This window comes from Bubalus kerabau, chromosome 5 (genome assembly GCF_029407905.1).
Source record: "Bubalus kerabau isolate K-KA32 ecotype Philippines breed swamp buffalo chromosome 5, PCC_UOA_SB_1v2, whole genome shotgun sequence".
NCBI classification, from domain to species: Eukaryota; Metazoa; Chordata; class Mammalia; order Artiodactyla; family Bovidae; genus Bubalus; species Bubalus kerabau.
In genome coordinates, this window is record NC_073628.1 from 30,400,558 (window position 1) to 30,427,451 (window position 26,894).

At 40.2% G+C, this 26,894-nt stretch overlaps 2 protein-coding genes across 8 annotated transcripts in view; one reads left to right on the forward strand and one right to left on the reverse strand.

The window, feature by feature from the left end:
* The window catches only part of GAS2 (growth arrest specific 2), a 176,439-nt gene extending 162,490 nt beyond the window's left edge, over nt 1-13,949 (forward strand). For 5 of the 7 annotated variants that reach the window (XM_055581372.1, XM_055581374.1, XM_055581375.1 and 2 more), the window contains one exon: nt 12,926-13,949. In XM_055581372.1, the coding sequence (XP_055437347.1) occupies nt 12,926-13,144 (219 nt within the window). In that variant the 3' untranslated portion in view covers nt 13,145-13,949. The remainder of the gene's footprint in view (nt 1-12,925) is intronic. The other 2 variants (XR_008714611.1, XR_008714613.1) reach the window with 2 other exon arrangements.
* A 4,460-nt stretch (nt 13,950-18,409) lies between these two features.
* On the reverse strand, nt 18,410-26,585 carry SVIP (small VCP interacting protein). The gene is made up of 4 exons (XM_055581379.1): nt 26,372-26,585; nt 24,269-24,319; nt 23,481-23,594; nt 18,410-19,926 (listed from the first exon to the last, which is right to left on the reverse strand). The coding sequence occupies exons 1-4, from the start codon at nt 26,423-26,425 to the stop codon at nt 19,912-19,914; spliced, it is 234 nt and encodes a 77-aa protein (XP_055437354.1). The 5' UTR covers nt 26,426-26,585; the 3' UTR covers nt 18,410-19,911.
* Between the last annotated feature and the right edge of the window lie 309 nt (nt 26,586-26,894).

Here is a 26,894-nt window from a genome sequence, read left to right on the forward strand (position 1 = left end):
AAGTTACTGAGAGTCATTTGCCCATATTGAGTCTGAGGATTAAACTTTTTACCCCTCCAGAAGGAAATCACAGAAGTAGGCCAGGGATTTTTTTTCTGGTCAGCCTTAAGAGCCAGAGGGTTTCAGATTCAAGGCCCTGTTCATGCTGGATGATTGGTTCTTACCATTTAGGATACTGCAACAGTTCACCCTTCAAATAAGGGTTTGAGGATTATATTCCCCCGATATATGTTATTACCGAAGACAAAAAAAATCGCAAAACTGGGAATCAGAAGACTAGGTCTGTGTTCTTGCTGTGTACCCATGAGCTACCCACCTAACCTCTCTGAAAGTGAAAGTGTTAGTCTCTCAGTTGTGTCTGACTCTTTGTGACCCCATAGTCTGTCCATGGAATTCTCCAGGCAAGAATACTGGAGTGGGTTGCCATTCCCATCTCCAGGGGATCTTCCTGCCTCGGGGATCAAACCTGGGTCTCTTGCATTGCAGGGAGATTTTTTTACCATCTGAGCTACCAGGGGAGAACCTTTCTCCATTTGTGCAATGGAAACAGTAATATTAACCTCTCAAACCACTGGGGCAGGTGTGATAACAAAATGAAATGGTTTAATTGAAAGTATTTTGCAAGCTGTCAGAGGTTTCCGCTCTGCAGTTTCCTTTCAGAGTATGGGGCCCAGAACAAAGCCCTAAGTGTACAGTGTACCTAAGTTTCAGTATTTTTGTATGGGTTAAACATCAGGTTCAACTTTAAATAAATTCCTGCAAGCATGTATTAAGTTCCTTATTCTGTTCTGGGTCTTGATATGATCATGAATGGAGACATTATAAAATGGCAACAGCTATTCCTAAAGAAAAGAGGTATTGTCCAAGGGAAGAGTCTAGGTAAGAACCCAGACAATCATGACTCCTGGTGAAGCAACTTTAGAGGGTATAGTTTAGTGGTAATGAGTATTGCCTTTGAGGTAAGAGAAAGCCAAGTTCAAATCTAAACTTTGTCACTTTCTAGCTAAGTGACTTTGAGCAATTCACATGACTTTTCTGAGCTATCATTTTCTCATTTGTAAATATCAATAATAATACAAGATGCTTAGGGTAGCTCCAAGAACTAACTGAAATAAAATCCATAAGAAGTTTATCATCATCATCATCACTATTACAGTATTATTCTTTTGATAATAATTATAATAATAGCAGGTTGCTATTGAGTGTCACGCCCCAGGCAATGTGGCTACATGCTTACACATATTAATATCTTTATACAAAACACTCTAAATTATAATCATTTCACAGATAAGAAACTGAAGCACAGAGAGATTAAATAATGTCTTAGGGTTGTACAGCTAGTTAGTGGTATCCATACCTAGGCAGTCTGGTAAAGATGAAACAGAGCTTCTGCTCTGGTGACTGTTGTTCAGATCTCAAGTGTTATCTAAGAAAACAGCATAATAAACCAAAGGACGATTAGGTAGATAAAAATGAGACGACAAACATGACAAATGCTTTGTAAACAATAAAGAGATAATTCCAGAAGCTTGTTGATTGGGTAGTATTTAACCATTTCTAATTTCAAATAGCCAGAGAAGTTGAGATGAACCCCACACCTTTGACAAAAAGGAGCCTTCATGTGTCACCTGAGGTTAGGAAAGCCTCTGTTGCCCTATTCCTAGGTCACGTCATCACTTATCTTGAAGATGGAGGTTTCGACCTTTCATCATGACACATGAGGGATTGCACACCTGCCATTTCACTCCTCCAGGTGTCAGCGTACCTTAGGCAGAGAACTGAATTCCCAGTTGTCCAATTTTCACCATATGCCATTTCAGTAGAATATTAGATGAAGACAGAGTCTGTTGTCCTATAAATTAATTTAACACTCTTTCTCTGGAGAGCAAATGACTGCATTCTAAAAACAATATTTTCACTCAAGTTATGATGGCTTGTAAAAACACACCATGAACAGGGTTGACAAGGACGTTTAGGAAGCATATAACGTCCCAGGAAGCCAAACTGATCTAAATTCAGGAGGATTGTCTCCTCTCCTCAGTCAGCATCAGAGATGGTTGCCTCTTAAAAGGATGGCTCAGATGGAGAGCAGTTCACAGACTGGGCAGAGATATGAGCCTCTCTGGTCAGTTGATTAGGGAAGGGCTTAATGAGAGTGACCTCAAGCAAGTAAGCATTGAAAGAGAAAGAGGAGGGGGTGAAAATTTTATCAAGCAGTTTGTTACTGTAGTGAAAAATACTTTTAAAATATGCATTTCCAGTGTTATCAGAACTTGTTAAGGGAGGTAATGAAGAGAATCACATGCTTCTGGATTCATTCAGGACACTTCCTTCTTCTCTCCATCTTTCCCTTTCTGCTTTCTGTCCTCTTCATTGCTCTATTGACTCTCAGCACAATATCCCCTTTTCAAATATGATCCCTGTTAACCAACCAGGACCTAGTGTATAGCATACGAAGCTCTCCTTAATGTTATGTGGCAGCCTGGATGGGAGGGAAGTTTGGGGGAGAATGGATACATGAATATGTATGGCTGAGTCACTTTGCTGTCCACCCAAAACTATCACAGCATGGTTAATCATCTATTTATTGTTGTTCAGTCACTCAGTTGTGTCCAGCTCTTTGCGACCCCATGGACTACAGCACACCAAGCTTCCCTGTCCTTCACTGTCTCCGGAGTTTCCTCAAATTCATGCCCACTGAGTCAGTGATGCCACCAACCATCTCTATGCGTGCATGCTCAAGTTTCTTCTGTCATGTCCAACTCTCTGCAACCCAGTGGACAGTAGCCCATCAGGCTCCTCTGTCCATGGGATTCTCCAGGCAAGAATACTGGAGTGGTTTCTCCAGATCTCCAGGGATCTTCCCGACACAGGGTTCAAACCCATGTCTCTTATGTTTCCTGCATTGGCAGACAGGTTCTTTATCACTAACACTACCTAGGAAGCCCAACCATCTCTATATTCCAGTATAAAATAAAAAGTTTAAATAATAATAGCAACTAAGAATTTGGGAAAAATAAAAGGGTTAATGAATATGTAAAAAAAAAAATATGATCCCTGTTAAAGCTTCATACTCTTACCCCCAAATCTGTCTCTCTCAAAGGAATTCTCTAAGCAATATTTGATGTGGATTATCATTCACAACCTGTTTTTTGACTCTTTCTGTTAAAGACAAAGCATTTTGTCTTTTCTTATCTTTCCATGAATAACTCATGTCTTTTACATATTACATATGATAATAGTTGCCATATATACAAAGCTGAGGGCTTCCCTGGTGGCTCAGACTGTAAAGAATCCGCCTGCAATGCAGGAGACCCCAGTTCAATCCCTGGGTCAGGAAGATCCCCTGGAGAATGAAGTGGCAACCCACTCCAGTATTCTTGCTTGGAGAATTCCACAAACAGAGGAGCCTGACAGGCTACAGTCCATGGGGTTGCAAAGAGCTGGACACGACTGAGTGACTGAGCACAAAGCTAAATAGGATGTGACCCTTTAGGGTGGTCAGAAAGAAGGTTAAGAAATAAGACAATAAAGTATTCTAGGTACTTTGCTTGAGGTCTGTGCAGGAAAATCTCAAGATCCAAAGAAGATAATCTAAAGGTCAGAAAATGCAAAAATATTGCATAAAGGCAGCAACACCTGGGTGGAGCATTAGCAGGTGTTAACATTGTTCATTCATCCACTTAACAAGCATTTATTGAGTGCCCTTTGTGTATTTTCCCCTGTCCTAGGTCCTCAGGGTATAAAATTTAGCAAGGAATAAACTTGTCTGGCACTCAACAAATATTTGTTGAATGGTCAACTGAAGAGACCTACTTTGATTCTCCTGGTGAATCTGGAACAGTCCTCTACATGTAGAAAGGCATGAACCTTTCAGGGTATTCTAAGGCGTTCAGAATATTTGCTGGGTAAATAATTTGGAGGGTGGTTGTGGACACAGAAAAATAGGGCCACAGTATAGCTGCAGAGTTGTGCAGTGTGCAACCGGCACAACAGTATGTGATTGTGCAGGCACAGTGAGAAAGAAGGCGGGAAAAAAGTAATAGCAGGACTATAAAGTGCTTGGTAACTCAGGCCAGTTGTTCTCATGGGGGCAGGAGAGGGACAGAGGTAAGGGAGGCAGGTCTCAGACTCATTCACAAATTGTCTCTCAAATTATGTGTAGTTCTGCCCATCCTAGATATGCAAGATTCTGTTCCGGCCCTACACACACAAACACACTCGCTCAGGCCTGCTCGTACACTCACACCCTTGCTTGCCCAGAATTGTTCCCACAGCCTTTTGCGATGATGAGAATGAGTCATATTCCTCAGGGGGACTGGACCTGAACATAGCTGAGAAACACTGGAGATGGTGCAGAACCACCCCAGGACCTTGGCAGGGCAGGTGCTTGGCCAGGTTTTCCTCTTACAAAGCTCTCTGTGGCCCTAGACTGGAGGGGGGATTGGTGAAGTGTGAGCGATGGTGAGGGCATTGTGCTGGAACGCTTTCACATCCTTCAGGCCTAAGGACATTGGCATTCAGACACAGACACTCCTGCTTCCCTGGGTCTTCAAGGTCACGGACACAAGACTCAAATCAGAATGAAAGAGATATGTTGGTGTTTCCCCATGAGGTGGTGCCACCTGAAGTGTTTCACAGGAATGGTGATTTAGGACAGAGGGGAACACACAAGCAGATCTGTGCTGGGGAATTTATGAAATGAAGCTATCAGATAGGACAGAAAGCATTTAACTTTTTTTTTTAATTTTATTTTATTTTTAAAACTTTACATAATTGTATTAGTTTTGCCAAATATCAAAATGAATCCGCCACCGGTATACATGTGTTCCCCACCCTGAACCCTCCTCCCTCCTCCCTCCCCATACCGTCCCTCTGGGTCATTTAACTTTGAACTCTGCTTACCTAAAAGACATTTTCTATTAGTTCTTTTTGTTGATGGTGTTTTTCTTGTTTTCTGTTTGTATAATATAACAGCTCTATGTAGCCCAGTCACCTTTAACACAAATACATTACCAATAAATCCACAATATTTTCTGACTGTTTTATCGGGCCATTGTTTTTTCATTTAGTAAAACATATGATTTTCTGTGATCCATACATAAATATCAACTGTGCCTTGTCATCAAAAAGTGAGTTGATGTAATTGTTTTTGATGACTAATTAATGTCCCTAAGAAAAAAGAAATATACATATTTTTTCTTGCTTTAAGTTCTTAATACTACACATTATATGATTCCAGTCTGTTGTTCCAATAATTAGAAAGGAAAAATAATTTTCCTGAAGTCCTGTTATCACACATCATAAGAACCAGACCACTAGACCCCCTGCCATGAACTCAAAATTTGTAGGAAGCTTTTGATTAATCATTTGTACAACATTTGAATTTTCTATTATGTTGTATGTTGATATAGGAGAATTAACCTACTTCCTTTCAACCCATTTTTTTTCTCTTTAAGTATCTGGATGAGCTACAGAAGTTGTTGTTTATGGGATAATTTGTTACCTGACTGTGTTGGGAAAATAAGATTGAAAGGTGGTACTAGAAAGTGGGCTGTAGGTTAACATAGTATAGTCTAACAAGATGTGCACTGAATCCAGTAAATCAAAAGACTTAACTGAGAGTGTTATAAACCACTGCTGGGTCAATATATTAAGTGATTCTCCCACCTTTAAAGATTGGATTCATTTTTAGAATATTAATTTTTGGAAGAATAGATTGGGAGTAAAGGAGGTGTGATTTCTAGCCTGGCTCTCAGGAACCACTTGTGTGACCCTCACTCTGCCAGTTGGTACATCTGTGAAATGAGACCATTGCCAATGACCTCGGAGAAGGCAATGGCACCCCACTCCAGTACTCTTGGCTGGAAAATCCCATGGACGGAGGAGCCTGGAAGGCTGCAGTCCATGGGGTCGCTGAGGGTCGGGCACGACTGAGCGACTTCACTTTCACTTTTCACTTTCATGCATTGGAGAAGGACATGGCAACCCCCTCCAGTGTTCTTGCCTGGAGAATCCCAGGGACGGGGGAGCCTGGTGGGCTGCCGTCTATGGGGTCACACAGAGTCAGAGACGACTGAAGTGACTTAGCAGTAGCAGCCAATGACCTCAATGTCTTTTATCCTCCTTATTTCAGGAAGGTATATTTGTAGATTATCTGGCACAGAGTAGGTGCTGTAATACTGTGACTCTGTGTCATCCAAGAAAAAGTTCCCCTTTCGCTGGGAGATGGCAAGAGGCCTCCTAAGAAAATGATACATAATTAAACATCTTACAAGGACAAAGGCATAAAGCAAGATGTCCTTGATAAGAACAGGTGATCTTTTTCTCATTACTGGAAGAAAATATTTAAAAAACAAAAACATAACTTTGAGGCCCACTGATTATTTTCCCTGGGCAAGGTATGTATGTCACTCATAGACATCAAAAACTAAAATGTTTTACAATAACCCAGCTCTGCTTATAAAACTTGATTAAGGCCTTTGGGAAAAGGTGGAGACAAGATTTTTGTTGTTTTGTTCTTCTTCCCTTCAGCATTGAGAGATGTTGCTAAGTTGATAATGAATCATCTTACCTTTGTTAGAATCAAGGGCACAGTGAGGAATGAGGCTGATGGTAGAAAACAGCAACGTTAGAATAGGCCTAGTGTGCAAAAACAGCTGCTTGGCAACATGCAGTTTTGCAGGATATTTGTAGCAGCTCTATTTTTCTTTACTCAAGAGAAATGTAGTAACAGACAACTAGACTGAATATTCAATCCACACGTGCATTGGCACTGTTAATCAAAAGGAGTTATCTTTTGGAATGGGGAATGCAAAAGTGTTCAACAGTATGAAGCATCAGAAATAAAGGAACTGTAATATGTACATTGAACAGAGAATCAAAGCCCAGTTCTTCTTATGCCAACAGATACATATCTATAAATATATTTTATCCTATTACCTGTACTTGACACATATTTATTTCTTAGGACTACTAAAGGCTAATTTTCTGAAATTAAATGCAATATTTATTTAGAGTTTATTACAGCAAAACTATAAATCATATTACATAAGCATTTAATCCACTTAAGTGACTTATAACTATTTCTGGCATTGATAATTCCTTGCTTGTGCTAAATTAGTGACTTGGAAGTCACTAAGTAGCTTGAAAATCCAAATCTAGAAGCTTCACACAGAAAGTGGATAGTGGATATGGTATAACAGATAAAAGGGTTCTTGTTCCCGTGTTGCCACTGATTTGTTTGTGATCTTGCATAAGAGTATCAGTTCTTCTAAGAGCATCAGTTTTACTAACTGTAAAGCGGCAGTAATACTGATACTGATATCTTATGTTAGACAAGGCGAGTAGTATGGAAGGACACATGAAAAGTAGCCAACTCTATGATTGCAGTGGTGAGAGTACTCTGAGCTCACACCTGTGCGAGTCCAGACATGGGAGATATATCTACATCATCACTGTTTGCTTTTAGGTTAAACAATAATGAATTTGTTTATGGACACCAGGTGGGCATTCATTTCTTGAGACTGACCATGTTATAAAGAAAGGCATGGGATTCAAATCTCTATAATCAGGCTATAACCACCTATAGCTCTGTTATTTTCATCCCATGCTTAAAACTTGCCCACTTTGACCACTGGCTTTCTTTAGCAAAACGTAGGTTTGCTGATTAGCTATAGGAAGAGTATGGAAGATGAGGTGGGCAGAAATTTAATTCCTGTGTTATTCATATTCAGAATGACTCTGTCTCATGTTGGATCCACTCTCTATGGTCCTATGGATTCATGAAAGAATCTGCAAGCAGTTTGTACCAAATCTTATACTCTAGGCTGAAAAGCATTTCTGTCTCTATTTTCCGGAATTCACTGATAGTTTAAAAATCCTTCTGACTGGTTGTTTCTTTCTGGTGAAACAGACTGCTGATAGTCAAGTGAACTTGGGCATTCTGCCAGGGGCACTCATGCCAATGATGTTTAGAGGTAGTTTGCAAGGATAGGTGCCAGGACTTCAACAATAAGCAAAAGCAGCTATGTTGGAACAACTCGGGTCAAAGTGCTATTTTGAAACTGGCCTTTTCTGTTTTTCTCTCAGGAACTCCAAGTTTTAAAATCAGGAAGTAGAGACAAAGCCAGGAACTTGTGAAATGAAAATAGGCCAGTAAAATTACAAATGCCCTGATGGATTTTATAAGGAGGAACCCTTGTGGGAAGAGCACTAGACTGGGAGTCAGGAAATCATAGTCAAAGATCCGGGTCTCACTATCTTCATCCTACACAACAGGAACATGGTGTGACTGGTGGGACCTGGGGAGGCACTGTAAGTGAAGTGAAAGTCACGCAGGCGTGTCTGACTCTTTGGGACCCCATAGACCGTAGCCTGCCAGGCTCCTTTGTCCATGGAATTACCCAGACAAGAATAGTGGTGTGGGAGGCCTTTCCCTCCTCCAGGGGATCTTCCCAACCCAGGATCAAACCCAGGTCTCCCGCATTGCAGGAGGATTCTTTACTGTCTGAGCCACCAGGGAAGCCTGACCTGGAAAACTGCTTCCCAAATCCCCTCCCAAACCTATACCCCCTTCCCAAGATTATATTGCCATTGTTGTAATATTCTGGGCAGGAGACAAGTCAGCAGGGTCTTTGGTGAACGTGTGGTACGCCCTCTTATTCTTACTAAGATCAAATCTTTGGTTCACTGTGCCAATCCTCCACAACTCAGATATGTTAAATAACCACATGTTTCACCTTTTCAATCTGTAGTCTTGTTAATCTGGAGCTCTAAATGGTTCATGCAGCTGAAAGTAAGGTTTTTATTTGTTTTTGTTTTGAGGAGGTATTCTATGCTAACTAGGAAGAATGAGAAAAAGACAAACATAACTATTTGGCCACTCCATAAAATCTTTCCTCAAAAGCCTCAACAGTGGGTGACTGGGGAAGATTTCAGTTTTTCTGAGTGCATCTTCAATTCCATTTTCCATTGAGTATTTGTGGGATCATTAACATTATATTCCAAAAGCAGATAACAAGGATTGACTATATAGCATAGAGAACTATGTTCAATATCTTAAAATAAACTATAATGGGATAGAATAGGAAAAAAGAATACAGGTATGTACATATATATGTATAATTGAATCACTATGAAATGTATGCATATATATTTATAATATGTGTGTGTGTGTGTGTGTATATATATATATATATATATATATAAGAAGTCAAGTCAAGTCACAGAGTCGTGTCTGACTCTTGGCTATCCCATGGACTGAGGCCTGCCAGGCTCCTCTGTCCATGGGATTTTCCAGGCAAGAATACTGGAGTGGGTTGCCATTTCCTTCTCCAGGGGATCTTCCCAACCCAGGGCTTGAACCCAGGTCTCCAGCAGTGCAGGCAGACTCCTTACAGTCTGAGCCACCAAAGAAGTCATCAGATAAGATCAGTCGCTCAGTCATGTCCGAGTCTTTGTGACCCCATGAATCGCAGCACGCCAGGCCTCCCTGTCCATCACCAACTCCCAGAGTTCACTGAGACTCACCTCCATTGAGTCAGTGATGCCATCCAGCCATCTCATCCTCTGTCATCCCCTTCTCCTCCTGCCCCCAATCCCTCCCAGCATCAGAGTCTTTTCCAATGAGTCAACTCTTCGCATGAGGTGGCCAAAGTACTGGAGTTTCAGCTTTAGCATCATTCCTTCCAAAGAACACCCAGGGCTGATCTCCTTCAGAATGGACTGGTTGGATCTCCTTGTAGTCCAAGGGACTCTCAAGAGTCTTCTCCAACACCACAGTTCAAAAGCATCAATTCTTTGGCGCTCAGCCTTCTTCACAATCCAACTCTCACATCCATACATGACCACAGGGAAAACCATAGCCTTGACTAGACGAACCTTTGTTGGTAAAGTAATGTCTCTGTTTTTGAATATGCTATCTAGGTTGGTCATAACTTTCCTTCCAAGGAGTAAGAGTCTTTTAAGTTCATGGCTGCAGTCACCATCAGCAGTGATTTTGGAGCCCCCCAAAATAAAGTCTGACATTGTTTCCACTGTTTCCCCAACTATTTCCCATGAAGTGATGGGACTGGATGCCATGATCTTCATTTTCTGAATGTTGAGCTTTAAGCCAACTTTGTCACTCTCCTCTTTCACTTTCATCAAGACGCTTTTCAGTTCCTCTTCACTTTCTGCCATAAGGGTGGTGTCATCTGCATATCTGAGGTGATTGATATTTCTCCTGGCAATCTTGATTCCAGCTTGTGTTTCTTCCAGTCCAGCGTTTCTCATGATGTACTCTGCATAGAAGTTAAATAAACAGGGTGACAATATACAGCCTTGACGAACTCCTTTTCCTATTTGGAACCAGTCTGTTGTTCCATGTCCAGTTCTAACTGTTGCTTCCTGACCTGCATACAAATTTCTCAAGAGGCAGATCAGGTGGTCTGGTATTCCCATCTCTTTCAGAATTTTCCACAGTTTATTGTGATCCACACAGTCAAAGGCTTTGGCATAGTCAATAAAGCAGAAACAGATGTTTTTCTGGAACTCTCTTGCTTTTTCCATGATCCAGCAGATGTTGGCAATTTGATCTCTGGTTCCTCTGCCTTTTCTAAAACCAGCTTGAACATCGGGAAGCTCATGGTTCACATATTGCTGAAGCCTGGCTTGGAGAATTTTGAGCATTACTTTACTAGCCCGTGAGATGAGTGCAATTGTGCAGTAGTTTGAGCATTCTTTGGCATTGCCTTTCTTTGGGATTGGAATGAAAACTGACCTTTTCCAGTCCTGTGGCCACTGCTGAGTTTTCCAAATTTGCTGGCATATTGAGTGCAGCTCTTTCACAGCATCATCTTTCAGGGTTTGGAATAGTTCAACTGGAATTCCATCACCTCCACTAGCTTTGTTCGTAGTGATGCTTTCTAAGGCCCACTTGACTTCACATTCCAGGATGTCTGGCTCTAGGTCAGTGATCACACCATCATGATTATCTGGGTCGTGAAGATCTTTTTTGTACAGTTCTTCTTTGTATTCTTGCCATCTCTTCTTAATATCTTCTGCTTCTGTTAGGTCCATACCATTTCTGTCCTTTATCGAGCCCATCTTTGCATGAAATGTTCCTTTGGTATCTCTGATTTTCTTGAAGTGATACCTAGTCTTTCCCATTCTGTTGTTTTCCTCTATTTCTTTGCATTGATCGCTGAAGAAGGTTTTCTTATCTCTTCTTGCTATTTTTTTGAACTCTGCATTCAGATGTTTATATCTTTCCTTTTCTCCTTTGCTTTTCGCTTCTCTTCTTTTCACAGCTATTTGTAAGGCCTCCCCAGACAGCCATTTTGCTTTTTTGCATTTCTTTTCTATGGGAATGGTCTTGATCCCTATCTCCTGTACAATGTCACGAACCTCATTCCATAGTTCATCAGGCACTCTCTCTATCAGATCTAGGCCCTTAAATCTATTTCTCACTTCCACTGTATAATCATAAGGGATTCGATTTAGGTCATACCTTAATAGTCTAGTGGTTTTCCCTACTTTCTGCAATTTAAGTCTGAATTTGATGATAAGGAGTTCATGGTCTGAGCCACAGTCAGCTCCTGGTCTTGTTTTTGCTTCTCCATCTTTGGCTGCAAAGAATATAATCAATCTGATTTCGGTGTTGACCATCTGGTGATGTCCATGTATAGAGTCTTCTCTTGTGTTGTTGGAAGAGGGTGTTTGTTATGACCAGTGCATTTTCTTGGCAAAACTCTATTAGTCTTTGCCCTGCTTCATTCCTTATTCCAAGGCCAAATTTGCCTGTTACTCCAGGTGTTTCTTGACTTCCTACTTTTGCATTCCAGTCCCCTATAATGAAAAGGACATCTTTTTTGGGTGTTAGTTCTAAAAGGTCTTGTAGGTCTTCATAGAACCATTCAACTTCAGCTTCTTCAGCGTTACTGGTTGGGGCATAGACTTGGATTACTATGTTATTGAATGGATTGCCTTGGAAATGAACAGAGATCATTCTGTTGTTTTTGAGATTGCATCCAAGTACTGCATTTATATATATATATTTGTGCATACCTGTGTGCTCAGTCACTCAGTTGTGTCTGATTCTTTGTGACCCTATGGACGGTAGCCCACAAGGCTCCTCTGTCTATGGAATTTTCCAGGCAAGAATACTGGAGTGGGTAGCCATTTCCTCCTCCAGGGAATCTTCCTGACCCAGGGATCGAACCCATGCCTCCTACATCCCCTCCACTGGCAGGTGAATTGAGCCACTGAGCCACCCGGGAATCCATATAGATCTGTAAATATACACACATATATTTACATATATAAATACATACATATATGCATAGATCTTGGAGAAGGTAATGGCAATTCATTCCAGAATTCTTGTCTGGAGAATCCCATGGACAGCACAGCCTGGTGAACTACAGTCCATGGGGTTGCAAAGAGTCGGTCACGACTCACACACACACACACACACACATGTATATATCTGTATTCTTTATTCCAATTCTATATTGTATATATTTTACAGCAGGCATTTCCATGGTCTTGAAAGTCCTGGTTCAGGGGGGAATAACCAAGTGGGGAGAAAGGAGCTCTTATCTGAGGCAGCAAGCAGGAAATGGGACAATGAGGAGGCTATGATGCAGCCTCAGGTGTCAGCGAGGAGCCTCTAGACTCACTGAACCAACAGGGGATTGTACCTACAGATTCCCACAGCAGGGCAAAGCTGCAACCCAGGGATGTGAACCATGCATGATCCACTTGCCTGGAAAAGACAAAGCTTCTCTCATAAACTCTATGCTGACTCAGACAAGAAGTGGAAGAACAATGGGGGCTTGAAAAACAAAACAGAAAACAGTAACAGCGCTAGAGCTGGAAGCTGATTTGAGATACTGCAGGAATTCTCAGAATTTCACTCATTCGCTCTCTTTTCATTCCCCAGATGCTGCACAACAAGCATGTTATGGTCCGCGTGGGAGGAGGATGGGAAACTTTTGCAGGGTATTTGTTGAAACACGACCCCTGCCGGATGCTGCAGATATCCCGTGTGGATGGCAAGACATCCCCCGTCCAGAGCAAATCTCCAACCCTTAAGGACATGAATCCAGACAATTACCTGGTGGTCTCTGCCAATTATAAGGCTAAGAAGGAAATTAAGTGAAACTAGGTGGTCACTACAAGGGGACTCTCATAATGGCCTGTATCTACATCTCCAGTAGTCAGTTTAGTTCACATGCTCTACAAATTACTTTGGAAAAAGACAGAAAAATGTCATCATGCTGAAACATGCTCAAAGAGTAGCACTATTTATTTTGAATGCTTCTGTAGAAAATGACCTCTAAAAAGAAATTTTCAACTTAGATTTAAATTAGACAAATTGTAGGCAAATTATTATTTCTCAATATATGAACACAGTATTTAGAACACAATCTTAGCAATACAATTCTAGCTAAAGATAAAAATTAGAATAGGATTTACAGTAAAATCAACAGAAAGTGCCTGCCCAAAGTCTACAGAATAAAAGCACCCCAGACATTTTTTTAAAAATTATAATTGCAGGATTTTAAAGCTGATTTTTAAAAAGTGACAATTAGTGTGATGACATGCTACTAAAAATATCCAACAGCACTATAAAGTAAAGACTATTCACGACAGTAATCCTTTACTGGAAAGGCCACTTTAGAAAAGTTTACATTTACTTGCAAGATTGCCTTAAAGTTTATCCCTTAGCTCTGACCAAATATCCGGGGTACTTTTGGAAGTTTTCACAACACCCCTTAGAGAATGGCTTATGAGTTGTTTCACACAATCCTAGGCACGTGGCTGTGTTGAAACTGACTGTGTAATTCACACACATAAGCTGACATACATTTATATTTTGACAGAATAAACTGTACAGTCAAATGTCCATTGACTTCATGTTATTTCAAAGCATTTTCTTATTAAAATGTATCTTTAGTTAACCCTACTTTGCTGTGCTGTCTAGTAATTTTACTGTAGCTAATGATGTTACAGACTTATGTATACCCTTGTATACCAAGGACAGGGCTGTTTTGTACTCATAAACAGCAAGATATTGTCCTCACTGATTCAAGAATTAAAAAGATAAATGTTGAAACATTGCCCCTGTCTCTATTATCAATGCTTCACTCTGAAATAAAGATCATCTGCAAATAGCAACTTCCCCTGGGAATTACAGGAAGCGTTTAATTACGGTTACCTAGTACTTTTTCACTTTGGGCAGCTGAGTGGTGGTCGTGTTTGTTCTCTTAGCAGAAAGTCTAGATTTTATAAACAGTCCTTTGAGTGCTGCCCTGAATAGGCAGAGTTAATTTGTCATTTCTTCATTTTTTTCAGCAACAACAGAATCCACCTTTCTTGCTTCAGAAAGCCAGGGAAGAAGTTCTGTCACATGAATGATTTAATCAAAGCAGACACAAACTTTTTAAAACAACAGACTGTAAAGAATCTGCTTGCAATGCAGGGGACCTGGGTTTGTCCCTGGATCCGGAAGACCCCCTGGAGAAGGGAACAGTATTCTTGCCTGGAGAACGCCATAGACACAGGAGCCTGGTAGGCTACAGTCCATGGGGTCACAGAGACCTGGACACAACTGAGCACGCAGACATGGTTAGATTGGGTCCACCTGAATAGTCCAGTATCCTCTCCCCGTTTAGTATCGTTAACCGAATCACAGCTACAAAATACCTTTTGCTGTGTTATGTAACACAGACCCAGATTCCAGGAATTAGGGTGGGTCCCATCTTCTGGGGAAGTGGCATTATTCTGTCTACACATCTACAATGGTCTTTTTAAGTGAACTAAGAACACAGTCCCAACTGACATTGGGGTCTAGTTGCTAGCTGAATGGCACTGAAAAAGAATCTGGAGAAATAAGACTATATTCAGAAGGAAATGACTAAATGTAGATGGCCCTTACTCATTGACTTCTTAGTGAAAATCACTAGATCCTTTTATCAAAATTGTCTTGACTATCCTAAATCTTGCATTTTCCATGAGTTTTAGATCGATTCATTAATTTCTCTGAAAGAGCTTGCTGGGGTGTTTCATTTATTGATCACTTTGAGACTATCTTGACAGAACTGCCATTCAATCCATGAACATGCAATGCTCTCACCATTCATATATTTTTTTAAAAAAAATCTCAGCAGTGTTTGTAGTTTTCTATTTCAGATCTTTTCGTTTTCTTTTTCCTAAGTATTTTTATCCTATGTGATGATATTGTATGATTTACAGTGTTTGAAGATTCAGATGGCTCATTGTTCTTGTGTGCTAAGTTGCTTCAGTCCTGTCTGACTCTTTACAACCCTATGGACCGTAGCCTGCCAGGCTCCTCTGTCCATGGGATTCTCTAGGCAAGAATACTGGAGTGGTTTGCCAGCCCCTCCTCCAGGGGAATCTTCCCTACCCAGGGATCAAACATCCTCTCATTATTCCTGTATTGCAGCGAGTTCTTTACCACTAGCGCCACCTGGGAAGCCTCATGATTATTCATTACTTGTATTATAAAGACAGAATTGACTTTTTCTATATAATGATTTGGACTTTGCTGGTAGCTTAGCTGGTAAAGAATCTGCCTGCAATGTAGGAGATGCGGGTTTGTCCGCTGGGTCAAGAAGATTCCCTGGAGAAGAAATAGGCTACCCACTCCAGTATTCTTGGGCTTCCCTGGTGGCTGACAGTAAAGAATCTGCCTGCAATGCGGGAGGCCTGGGCTCGATACCTGGGTTTGGAAGGTCCCCTGGAGGAGGGCATGGCAACCCACTCCAGTATTCCTGCCTGGAGAATCACCATGGACAGAGGAGCCCAGTGGGCTACAGTCCATGGGGTTGCAAAGTCAGACACAACCGAAGTGACTTAGCACAGCACAGCATAGAATGATTTGCATTTTGCTACCCCACTAAACAAGGAGATCCAACCAGTCCATTCTGAAGGAGATCAGCCCTGAGATTTCTTTGGAAGGAATGATGTTAAAGCTGAAACTCCAGTACTTTGGCCACCTCATGTGAAGAGTTGACTCATTAGAAAAGACTCTGATGCTGGGAGGGATTGGGGGCAGGAGAAGAAGGGGACCACAGAGGATGAGATGGCTGGATGGCATCACTGACTCGATGGATGAGAGTCTCAGTGAACTCAGGAGTTAGTGATGGACAGGGAGGCCTGGCGTGCTGCGATTCATGGGGTCGCAAAGAGTCGGACATGACTGAGTGAGTGATCTGATCTGATCTGATCTGAAACACATTGGTTTCAAAGTCTGCTATAAATGCAAATTGATTGTGTCAGTGGCTTTTGAAAAAATCAGAGAAAACTGTACTACTCAATCAACTTAAAGCAAATACACTTATCTTGGGAATTTGAGATGCTTGCTTGGAGATGTCCAAGGAATCACCTTAAATATCAACTCGGATAGGCATGCATGTTTACTTACCTCTTACTGATCTGTTTATGCAGATAGTGTTTAAATCTAAAACCAACACAAGTTACCTTTTCTTCTAAGGGCACAGCACAATTCTTATCAGTGAAAATAACTTGAATTGTTGGAGCAGAAAAGGAAAATTCATAGCTTATGGCCAAGTCTTTTGAAGTACCAAAGATGATAGCTAGAACATTTACTCTCTTTTTTAGAAAATACTATATTCCATTATTAAAAATGCTGCTGATAAGTTTATACATATGTGTCAGCCATATATATCTTCTATCTTTACTTAACACAAAATAAAAAACAAAATCACAAAATAATAATCTGAGAAACCATTAAACTCTGCATGCCAGAGTGAAGTTCAAGAATAAAAGACTAGGAAAGCTTTTTTTTTTAACTTTTTTTTTCTCATTTTTCTCTCTTTTATAAATAGTAAGTATATTTTATTCTCATAAAACTCTATGAAGATTCTATAACTACTTTCCATGTAGAAATAAGATATCATTTAAGGTGTTATTAAATTGCTTTTGGTCATAATCCTCTATAAATGCTAAAGTTATTCATATAACAGGAACTCTTTTTTCCTCCTTATCTAAATGCCACAAGACTTTGCATACAAGACTTTGCATATTGCTAGCAGAATACTATTGGAAATACTAAACAAATATTGGAATTCACATTACAAACATACTGTGCCCATATTGTTGCCAAGCATCACTTCCTCTGTAATTTAAAGTCTGTTTGTCCTGGCTTAGGTGGGATAATAGATCCATAGCTTGCAGAAATGGCCTGACAGTAGCATTAAAAAATGATGAACAAAAATCTCACCCATGCTACCTCTTCGCTGCAGGGGTGTTGCTTCACTCTGTGCAAAGTCGGGATTACAATTCATATATGTATATACACAGACTCACTATGAAGTTTATTATAGTATTTCTCTAAAAAACAGGAGACAAATAATAGCATTTCTTTTTTAGAGTATAGGAAAAGAAACATGCCAACCTATAAATGATTTAAGATGTAGTAAAAATAAAAAAATTTGTTCAACAGAAATGGCCAAAGCCAGTTTTTTTGTATAGGAAAATGTATATTTGTACCCTGTAAGCCAATACGGCATTGATAACAAATCCATGTGTGGGAAAATTACATTCCAAATACAATCAGTGAAACAAAAAAATCACATACAGATGTTTTAAAAAACATGCAGCACGTCAACACAGGGGCTGTGTGGTAATACACAACTTTTTGTTATCAGCCATAGTAACAGTTTGATGATTAGAATCAACAAGCAGTGGTTTAAGCACTTAATGTGATAGATAGTCAATACATATAAGCATTTTACTGTTTAGTTTTATTTTAGTAATTTGGTTGGGGAGTTTAGGTGACATATTGAGAATTATAATGCTTTCCTATTTAAATTATCAATTATGGGAAATTAGCTCTAAGCTAAGGTTTCATCAGAAACTGATTTATAACTTTGAGGAAGATTCCTTGAGAATGTGTGTGCGTGTGTACATTTTTTTTTAAGTAGTCACTTACTGGTTTCCTATCAGGCATCCAGTCTCCCCTTTTTCCTTCTCCTTCCTAACACTATTCCTAACATGAGTATCACCCCTTAAAAGCCATGCAACCCATGTGGTTCTGGGGACAGTCGATTACACCCAAGGAGGCAGGCCATGGTTGACTGGAAGGGCATATCCACTGTTACTAGAAGGCAATTCGCCAGCACAGCATTCTTGGTTCAACAGTAAATAAGCATGGTATTTGGATATAAACTGCTATTAGAAATAGGGCATTATCCCCAAGATGTAAGCCTTTTGTCTACACTAACCCCAACTATAAGCTGTTAACACTGATAAAACTGTCTTTTCTATATTAAAACAGAAGGAAGGATGCACACATTCTAGGAATGGTATATTCTGGTTCCATACCCATTCATCTATTAATGTTCTTTTCTCCTTTCTGCCTTGAAAAAAATTAATCATGTTCATAGAGTCAAGAATTTTATTTCTAAAATACAATCCAATGACTTCACTATCCTTTCTGAACAAACATACCACCAATTCTCTAAAGGATAAAGAAAATTGAACCTGTCTATAACTACATATCTTGCCTGGACAGTCACAGAATATTTCATTCCATAATCAAAGAAAGTGATGTTTTCCAATTGAGGAGTCAAGAGATCTATATTATAGTTCAAAGTCTTTAAAATACATCATATACTGCAATATAACACAAGATTTGTGGGAGGGATGAGCGAGATAGTAGTTCAGTTTCCTTTCTGTAGGTTAGGTGAGTTGGTCTCTTTAATTTACAATCCTTATTTCATTTAATACCTGAAAATTGTAATTTAGGGCTCAGACCGTGGCCTTGTCATCCAAAAGAGCAACCAAATTAAAACATATAGTAATTCTTCTGTTTTAGCTTATTATATATCAAGAAACTCAAAAAACTAAAATTGTTATAATAAATATTACCAGTGAACAAAAATCTAAAAAAGTTTATGGCAATGCATCACACAGAATTACCCTGCAATATTTTTATGTTTAAAGTAGACCTTTTTAAATACAATACTTACATACTTCTTTCATACATTCATACTGGCCTTGGCAATTTCACATCTGTAAAAATCTTATAAGCATTCTTTAATAAATAAAAAATAAAAACACCTATAAAATTTGGACAAACACATTCACACTAAGTATAACCCATCCATTCTTAATTTAATTCATTCAATTACTGCAAAAATCTTTATAGAGTTGAATCCAATACTGTATATTGTACATCGCTGCCCTCTGATGGCATCACTAATATATAATTTTAAATTCAGCAAGCAAAAAAAAAACTTTATTATAAAGAGAGTATGTTAATTTTATAAGCTACAGAAATAGAAATTAGGAGATATTTTATGTTCTCTAGAAATAAATATTCATTTCTTAGTAAGTTATAAAAATTTACAGTGTTCCTTCATATAAGCCCTTCAAATGATTTTTCAAGATTTTCCCTGATGATCAGTTTAAAAGGCACTAAGTCCACAAGTTTAAGCTAAAGTCTTCACATATAATGAAATAATGAGATATAAGGTTATGCAGCAACTTATAAAGAGCTAGATCATTTCATAAAGGAGGGAAAATGCAAGTGCAACTTTAAATATCTGAGACATATGCAGAATTTTTCCATGCAATATACAAATATATATTCACTATTTAGGTCCATGTTTTAACTACTAAAAAGTGGCAAATCACCCACCATCTACAGAAGAGCAAAGGCAGGGAAAATAAGAATTTAATGAAAGGTCTGGCCATTTTCTAACTCTCACAATCAAAAGCATTTTCAGTATTCAATTTTGAAAAAGCACTGCACTTGAGAGCACTAAAATTACAAAGTCTGAATCTTCATTTATTCAAAGAGAAGAAATTAAATTGAGGATGTCCACTTGATTGTAGATATTAGTTACTGGCAGTAGACTCTTCCATTCATGCTGTGCTTTATGAAACTGTCCACTAGAAAAGATAAAAATATAGAGGAAAGTAAATTTTGTTTAAAAAGTGAACAAACAGGTAAAAGAGGAATCTGGGCTATACAAATGTAAAATGATCTTTGTGAGGGCCAGTGACTAGTAAAATTTTATATTATAGTCAAAAGTCTGAAATAAAATATAAGAGGGTGTACACAGAGAAAGAAAGAAAATATCTGGACAGGTTAACGAGGGGCAGCAGCTAGGTTCCAAATACCTGATAATCAGTCAAACAAAACATCACAAGACAAAATAAAAACAATGAAACTACAAAGTAAAAATAAAGGAACTGGAATTCTTGTTTGAGGCAGGGGAGTGAAGAAGTGGTAGAAATTATTAAATAATGGTCTGGCAGAGTCTTTGCCTGGAGAAGGAAATGGCAACCTGTACTCCAGTATTCTTGCCTTGAGAATCCTATGGGCAGAGGAGTCCATGGGGTTGCAAAGAGTTGGACACAACTGAGCGACTAATACACACAAAGTCTTTGACTGTCTCAACTTGAGAAACTATTACACGTGGTATTCTGCTTAATCCAGTTTATTAAATTTTGCAATAGTAAGTTCTGAAAAAGCCATTGGGATAATACCAGACGTATTTACCAGTCTCTACTGTTCCAAGTATATTAAGAAACATTATTGGGTGTAACATACTTTTAAAAAATGTTTATTTAAATAAAGTTTAAAAATTAAAGATGAATTCAAGTAAATTTACTTCCCTTTATTTTAGGACTTTTTACGGATTTAAATATTGTGCTTTTTTTAATCTCCAAGGAAGGTATTCAATATATAACATAATATTCAGTGTTTTGGGGCTTCCCTTGTGGCTCAGCTGGTAAAGAATCTGCCTGCAATGTAGGAGACCTGGGTTCAATCCCTGGGTTGGGAAGATCCCCTGGAGAAGGGAAAGGCTGTAAAGTCCATGTTTTATACAGTCCAAAGAGTCTGTAAAGAGTCGCAAAGAGTTGGACACGACTGAGCAACTCTTCACTTTTACTTCATTCAGTATTTTTAAACGTTTTTTACCATGGCACTCTATTTTCAACAAAATAGCCTTTAGGACTAGTATTACAAACACTAGAGCAGTGATTCTCAATCTGGTTTGACATCAGACTCCTTGCGGAGTTTAAAAGTCCTGAGGGCCAAGCGCCATCTCAGAGATCATGATTGGTACAAGGTCAGATCCAAGGTCCAGCCTTTTGTGAAAGTCCCCCATAAGCCAATGGCATCTGCCAGAACGCCTCTGCTGGTATGTCCTGAACTGATGCTAGTCTGTATCCTGAGGCCATCGTCACACTGACTTCATAAAATAAGGCTGCCTTTCCAGAACACAGTAAGCATTACCAATGCCAACTGTCCTTGTAAGAGGCAGTTAGTCAGCAGATGAATATGTGGAGCGTGTGAAGACAGAGAGGGTCCTGTTTTCCTCATACTATGGAGTCAGGTTAGGAAGAATCAGGCTATACCACAGGACACTCAAGGCCTGAGAACAGGATAGAAGTAGCTCAGTTGTGTCCGACTCTTTGTAACCCCGGGGACTGTAGCCTACCAGGCTCCTCTGTCCATGGGATTTTCCACGCAAGAATACTGAAGTCGGTTGCCATTTCCTTCTTCAGGGGATCTTCCCAACCCAGGGATCTGAGAGCGGCCCTTAAATGGCCCCAGGCCAAAGGGTTTGAGGATTAAAGTTACTGTCTATCTCATATTTTCCCTTCTGTTATCCCTGAAAGTGAAAGTTGCTCAGTGGTGTTCAACTCTCTGAGATCCCACAGACTATACCACCCATGGAATTCTCCAGGACAGAATAGTGGAGTGGGTAGCCTTTCCCTTCTCCAGGGGACCTTCCCAACCCAGGGATTGAACCCAGGTCTCCCTCATTGCAGGCTGATTCTGATTGCAGCTGTTAAGCTGAGCCACCAGGGAAGCTCTGAGCCGCCAAAAGTTTTGAACTTCACTGTATGCTGTGAGCAATGCAGGTGGTCGAAGAAAAAAAAGGTACTGAATTTAATACTGATAATGTCTCTCATTTTGCGCACTTCTGAAGGGACCAGAAGAAATCTAAGACCTAACTTATTTTTAATCTATAGGCTTCATTGCATGAAAACTTCAGCTTTAATTACAGAAGCTCCTTTCTCTCTCTCTTTTTTTTTTTTTGCTTTTTATTTTTATTTTTTTTTAATTTTATTTTATTTTTAAACTTTACAAAATTGTATTAGTTTTGCCAAATATCAAAATGAATCCGCCACAGGTATACATGTGTTCCCCATACTGAACTCTCCTCCCTCCTCCCTCCCCATACCATCCCTCTGGGTCGTCCCAAAGAGTTCAAAAGCTGATGTAAAATTTGTTAGGTTGAAAGTGCAAGTCGCTCCATAGTGTCTGACTCTTTGCAACCCCATGGACAATACAGTCCATGGAATTCTCCAGGTCAGAATACTGGAGTGGGTAGCCTTTCCCTTCTTCTGGGGATCTTCTCAACATAGGGATTGAACCCAGGTCTCCTACATTGCAGGTAGATTCTTTACCAGCTGAGCCACAAGGGAAGCCCAAAAGTACTGGAGTGGGTACCCTATCCCTTCTCCAGGGGATCTTCCCGACCCAGGAATCAAATTGTGGTCTTCTGCATTGCAGGCAGATTCTTTACCAACTGAGCTATCAGGGAAGCCCTTTGTTAGGTTGCTGCTGCTGCTGCTGCTAAGTCGCTTCAGTCGTGTCCGACTCTGTGTGACCCCATAGACAGCAGCCCACCAGGCTCCCCTGTCCCTGGGATTCTCCAGGCAAGAACACTGGAGTGGGCTGCGAAAGAAGTACCTTCTGACTATAGAAAAAAATATCCATTTTTGTAACATTATATGTGACTTCAAGTCATTCAGAAATTTGTGTTTCATTTAGTGAAAAAAACTAAGAGTTTGAAGCAGGTTATAGTACAATCCAATTTTATAAAATTGACATATAAAATGAGATTAGAAATGATGTCAAAATGATACTGAATTTGGGTGATTTTTACTTTCTTCTTTGTACCCTTCCATATTGCTTAAGTTTTCTACACAGTTAAGATTGTCATTAATTATGTAAGTAGGCTTTCCAGGTGGCAAAGAACCCACCGGCCAATGCAAGAGACGCAAGTTCAGTCCCTGGGTTGGCAAGATCCCCTAGAGGAGGAAATGGCAACCCACTCCAGTGTTCTTGCCTGGAATATTCCATTGACAGAGGAGCCTGGTGGGCTACAGTCTGTGGGGTTGCAAAGAGTTGGACATGACTGAGCACACATATACACACACACACGTACGTATGAAGTATTAAGATATAGGGTTAAGATAAACAAGAAAAATCTATTTTCATTTTGGGAAAAAGAAAACAAATCTATTCCAATGAATGTTGAAATGTTCAAATAAACTGACACTTCTTCCAATCTATATTGTTCATGCTTTTAAATTCACATTTCTTTGATAATCATTTTCTGGAGGAAATTATTGAATGGATTACTACTCAAGTTTTCAAAAATTCCAGGTAAATCAAATCTTCAATAAATTTTAACACTTACTCTAAGTCCACCTTCTGGTGGGGGTCCAGATGTAGCCATTTCTTTTTCTATTTTTTCCTTTTTCTTTCTCTTTTCTTCCACAGACCGAACATTCAGAATACCCCGAGATGCAGCCTTCAGGAAAATTGTTGATAAACAACAAAATTGTAGAAAAACAACAAAAATTAGTTTTCTGTGTCTGGAAGGTGTCTTTTGCTTTTTGCCTTTCAGGTTTTTCTTTCGATGTGGGGGCAGGGGAGGGGTTGGTCTATTTTTCTGGCAACAAAGAATTAAGACTATTTCTAAAACAGCTTTACATAAAACATACTACAATTTCTTCACTGAGTATTTTGCAACCATACACATTTCGCCCCTAAAATTACTTCACAACTGTCAGTGCTTTACAAGGCTCAGTCAGTTCATCTCAAGGAACAATGTTATTAAAGGGGCATCTCACATAACGGAAGACACGTGTATGGTAATTGTCATACATTAAATAACAAATCCCTGGAGGAGGCCATGGCGACCCACTCTAGGATTCTTGTGGAGACAATCTCATGGACAGAGGAGACTGGCTGGCTACAGTCCGTGGGATCACAGAAAAGTGGACATGACTGAGCACACACACAAATGACATTAATGCATTAAATGAATTTACTGAAACACAGAAATCATTCTGAAAAATGTTTACTTTAAATTTGTAAGATATCAGATATCATTTTCATTACAGAATACTACTAGTAATAGACATTTACAGAGAACAAAGCACAAATTTAACCATCTAAGGTCGAATTTTATTTTACTGTTACCTCCTTCTGTCTTCTCTCCGCAGCCTCTGCAAGCTTTGCTCTTTTTTCTTCCTAGAAAAAATGTGTAAGAAATATGGTTTTAAATAAAACCAAACATGATCCTTGATATTTTATACTTTATCTTACCAGTAATATAATAGTTTATAAAAATAGTACTGGCCTCAACTGTCCCACTAGGAATGCCATTACTTATAACATTTATAAAATACTCAACTTTCTGAATTTCATTTTCCCAATCAGTGTACCTTTAAGTAAGCACAAGGTGAGACATATATCTATATATACACATTTTATATCTCATACATACATACACAGATTGGCCTGTGAAATAATCTATTTGCGCTTTTTTTTTTAAGCGCTAACAAACTAGTCAGGGCAATAATAAAACAAATGACATTGAACAATACAAGCAAGGAAATACATGGTTGATACTGCCAATTAAAAAGGAGTTTGAGGCAGCCTGGTATTTTCAGAAAAAGTTCATGAATGAAGAGAATGAATCTCATTGTGTAGGACAAGAAGGACTGAAGGATATTTGAGATGTACTGTTCCATGTTGAGACACCATGAATATTATTTTTCTACCTAGATTAATCACAAGTTATAAGTTATTTAAATATATACGACAGTAAACAGCATTCTCTTGGGAGCTGTGTTAATAATTTCATTTTCCACAAAACATTCATTCACTTATTCATTCTTTGGATACTTACTGAGCAACAATCATACCTAGGAACTATTCCCGGTGCTGAGAACACAGCAGTGAAATAATACAGAGAAATATTTCCACCCACATAGAATTTACATTCCAATGAGGACAGTCATATATAATCAAATAAATGTACATTTATTAGACTGAAGGAAGTGCTTCTGGGAAATACAAAGAGTATGGTCAAAATGGAAGGATGGGTTGATGGTAGAGTGGAGGATCTATTTTATTTAGAGTGGTGAAGAAAAGCCTCAAAGATAAAGTGGCATTCAAGTATTCTGCCATGTGGTTATCTCTGGGGGTGACAGGGAGGGCTTAACAACTGCTGGCACATTAGTTTTTTTTATCAACAGCCAGATAAAGAAAATTAAGAACATTTAAAAGCAACAGTAGCAAGGAAGACAAGGTGAATTTTCTCATATTAACTTCCAGGTCGTTTTTAGCACTTAAGATCAAATAGCTGAAGAGTTAATGTACTTCCCTAAACAATTCATTTCCTTCAAAGAATTTTTAGCTAAATATTAATAAACCTAAAATTTAGGTTTTCTGTTAACAATTCCCTGTAAGGATTATTAAGGTAAAAAGGCTGTTAAAAATAGAAAGCTACAAAAAGTATAAATGTACTATACCACAAACCACCTAGATACATCTGCAATTATCCAGATAAATAACGACTACTTTCTAGTACAAGTATGCCCCCAATATTGCATGGGGACAAATCGACATATTTTTAAGATGCATTTCTCGTTAAACTGAAAATTCAAATTTCAGGATGCCTTGTATTTTTATTCGCTAAACGTGGCAACCTTATAAATTGTATATTCTCTACTACATAAAATGCTTTTTAAAATAGAACGTAGATAAATACTAAAGAGAGATTCACTAATACAATATCTAATAAAACGCAGAAATAGACAAGACTTTATTCAGCACCTTCTTTAAACAGCTGGTACAGACACATAAAAATGCACATCTCCTACAAGATGAAACTCCTCAGTTCACGGAGAAAGAGGGATGTCTTTTCACATATTAACTTCATCTACCGCATCTCCAGGAGTGGTCCCCACAGCGCACCGTCCGCGTGCGCCTGCGTCCTACGAATTCCCGATTTTGCCGGCGGCGAAAGGTAAAGAGACACCGGAGCCGCCTTCAGAGGGAGAGAGACGGACGCGGAGACAGCCCCCAAATCCCGCAGGCAGGACGTCGAGGTCCCTCGGGGCGCAGCCACCCGTCTCTGCTAGCTGGGTCCCCACCGGCGGCTCTCCGGCCCGCGCCGCCGCGTCCAACGGCCCGTCTCGTGGCCGAAGCTCCGGCCTCCCGGCGCGCCCCTCCGGGAACAGGTGCGCGCGGCGCCGGCGGGCTGACGCGGGGAAGCGGGCAGGCAGCCTTACTCACCAGGTCCGGCGAGGGAGGCGCGGCCTCGGTGGGACAGGGAAAACACAGCCCCATGGGGATCGCGGCCGGGGGTCTGCTCCGCGGTCCGCCTAAACCAGGCCGTGAGAACTGCGCGATCAAACGCGGGTCCCAGGTCTGCGGCGCTCGCTCCGCCCCCGCCGGGCGGCTTGGTGACCGGGTCGCTCCGCCCCGCCGCTCCTCTCTGCCCCGCCCCTCTCCCGCAACGCCCCATCCCGCCCCGCGACACCGCCCACATTCACGCCCCGTCCCCGCGGCTCCGCCCACCCCCACCATTCCTCCTGGGCTCGGCTCCGCCCCACTGTTGCCGGGCTCCACTCCGGCCCCGCCTCGACCCCGCCCCTGCAGCTAAGCCCCGCCCCCCCTGAGGCAACTCCCCACCAATACCTCCAGAGGCTCCGCTAGGACCAGGCCTTGGACTCAGGAAACACCTGCTGAGGGCAGCACGCGGAAAAGGGATGGAAAAGTTCGGCTACAGCCTGCAAAACTCTTTGTAGCTTCCAGT

Coding starts and splice junctions, on each gene's coding strand:
- SVIP (XM_055581379.1), bottom strand. CDS start 26,425: ATGGGGCTGTGTTTTCCCTGTCCCACCGAGGCCGCGCCTCCCTCGCCG. Junction 24,320..26,371: donor CGCCTCCCTCGCCGGACCTG/GTGAGTAAGGCT, acceptor CATTTTTTCTAG/GAAGAAAAAAGAGCAAAGCT. Junction 23,595..24,268: donor CGGAGAGAAGACAGAAGGAG/GTAACAGTAAAA, acceptor ATTTTCCTGAAG/GCTGCATCTCGGGGTATTCT.